Source organism: Fonticula alba, assembly GCF_000388065.1.
Source record: "Fonticula alba strain ATCC 38817 unplaced genomic scaffold supercont2.5, whole genome shotgun sequence".
NCBI classification, from domain to species: Eukaryota; order Rotosphaerida; family Fonticulaceae; genus Fonticula; species Fonticula alba.
This window is the reverse complement of record NW_009242975.1, coordinates 251,504-253,472: the sequence shown is the minus strand read 5'-3', so window position 1 is coordinate 253,472 and position 1,969 is coordinate 251,504. Positions and strand designations below refer to the sequence as shown.

At 74.5% G+C, this 1,969-nt stretch overlaps 1 protein-coding gene across 1 annotated transcript; it reads left to right on the top strand.

The window, feature by feature from the left end:
* Positions 1–672: 672 nt before the first annotated feature.
* Positions 673–1,898, top strand: H696_03245 (hypothetical protein; the record flags this gene model as incomplete). The annotated part of the gene is made up of 3 exons (XM_009497131.1): positions 673–775; positions 1,461–1,554; positions 1,883–1,898. 3 exons carry the CDS (start codon positions 673–675, stop codon positions 1,896–1,898), a joined length of 213 nt encoding a protein of 70 aa, XP_009495406.1.
* Positions 1,899–1,969: the final 71 nt, after the last annotated feature.

Sequence of the window (1,969 nt, the reverse complement as noted above, 5' to 3'; positions counted from 1 at the left end):
GGGGGGGGCATCTCGCCGACCCCCGGGCCCGGGGCCCGACGCCGATCACTGGAGCCCCCGCGGGTGGCCCATCTCCGGGCCTGCCTTTTTGGGGGGCCCGAGAGGGGCCGCCGGGCCTGGACGGCGTTTCACATGGCTTGTTGTTGTTGTTGGTTTCGCGGAGGGTAGCTGTGCCGGATGACCGGCGCCGCCAGCCGGGCACAGGCCGACAAGGGAGCATCGGTTTTACAGCCCCCGGCCAAAGGTGAACACATTTCCGCGCATATTCACAACAACACATTCCCCACAACAGGGTGTGCGCGCGCGGCCGGCCCGTGCTCAGCTGAACACCCGTGCCCGGGATCCAGGGGGTGTTTTTATTTTTTGCCGCGTTTCCGCCCGACGGCCCGGGGGGCTCGGCGTGCGGGCCCCCCCCCCCAGGCTGAAACGTGTAATATCCGCCCCCCCCCCACTGCCCGGGGCCGCCGGGTATCTCCCCCTGTTGCGCTTTGTGAATGCCCTCCCTCACCACAAGCTGTCCTCTTGTGGCCGGGGGTTCCCTGTCTGCATGCGCGCCATGGGCGCTCGTCCCCCCCTCGCCCCCCCCCCCCCCCCCCCCCCCCGCCGGCGGCCAATCGGGCTCTCGGGCGAGGCGGATCAGGCTGGCGGCCTTTTGTCCGGGGGAGCGCCCGCATGGCCGCCGGCCGGGGATCACGGCCCGCCAGGACCGAGGCCCCAAGCGCCGATCCGGCCCTCCGGTCCGGGCCACGTCCTCTTGCTCCGGGCAAGGGCCCCCGTGCGTGGGCCCGGAACGCGCGACCCGCCCTGCTTTCGCCTCTGGCAGCGTGCCTCGGTGTCAGCCCCGGCAGGCCGGGGGACTTGGCCTGCCGGGGAGCCGGGCGGGCTGATGCGCTTCCCGGCCGTGGGCGATCGGGGCGCTTTCCTCCCCCCATCGCCGCGGGGCGGAGGGCTGGCCACCCGGGCTCGAGCCAGGCAGGGCCACGTCCGAGTGCTTTGGCTGGGGCCGCACGCCCCACGACAATGTGGTGTACCCCTCTGTGTGTGAGCCCGAGCGAGGGCCCGAGGGAGGGCGGCAGGAACGGCAGGAACGGCTGCGGCTGCTGCGGCAAAGCACCCTGCTGGTGCGGCGCGCGCGGGCCGCGCGGCGAGTCTCGAATGCCAGGCCAGCCGGCGCAACGAGCAGCAGGACCGCCATGCCCAGACCCAGGCCGAGGCCGATGGCCGGGTGGCGGGGCAGCGCGCATGCGGGGGTCCGGACGCCAAGGGGAGGCCGTTCGCGCCGAGCGCGGCGGACGGATCGCCGGCCGCGCACCCGCCCGAGCCGGGGCCCGAGCAGACGGCACACTCCGGATGGCAGGCAAGACACGAGGCGTGGGCCTGGTGTTGGGCCGCCGCGGTCGGCGAGGCAGCCACCCGGGCAGGAGGCCGCGCAGGGCCCGCCCCCCCCCCCCTCCCCCCAGCCGGCGAAGCCCTCCGGCACAGCGGCCGCAGTGCTCGATGCCCGGGCAGGAGCATCGGCCCGGACGGGCACCCGGTGCCGGTCCCGGCCCGGCGGTGCGATCGGCCTCCGGCCCAGCGGCCCGACCGGCAAGGCACCCCCGGTCGGGCAGCGCAGGCACGCGCGCCCCGACCCCCGGGGCCTTTTGGATCAGCAGAAGCACCCCGGGCCGCAGGCGGCGCAGGGGTCCCGGGCAGGCGGCCAGCGGGACATCCGGCTGGAGGCCCCGCCCCCCCCCCCCTCGGGGTCCGGGGCGGGAGGCCGGCCAGGCAGGCAGGCCACCAGCGCGAACGCCGGCCAACCTCCAGGCACATCCACCAGCCAGGCAGCCGACGGGGGAGCCTCCCGTGAGGGCAACAGGGGCGGCTGCAGCCCCTGTAGCAGGGTTCACACGGGTTAAGCCTAAGTCAAGTGAGTGAAGCTTGACGAAGGGTACCAGTGTGATCTGCCACCCGGTTAGTAACCTCTAGG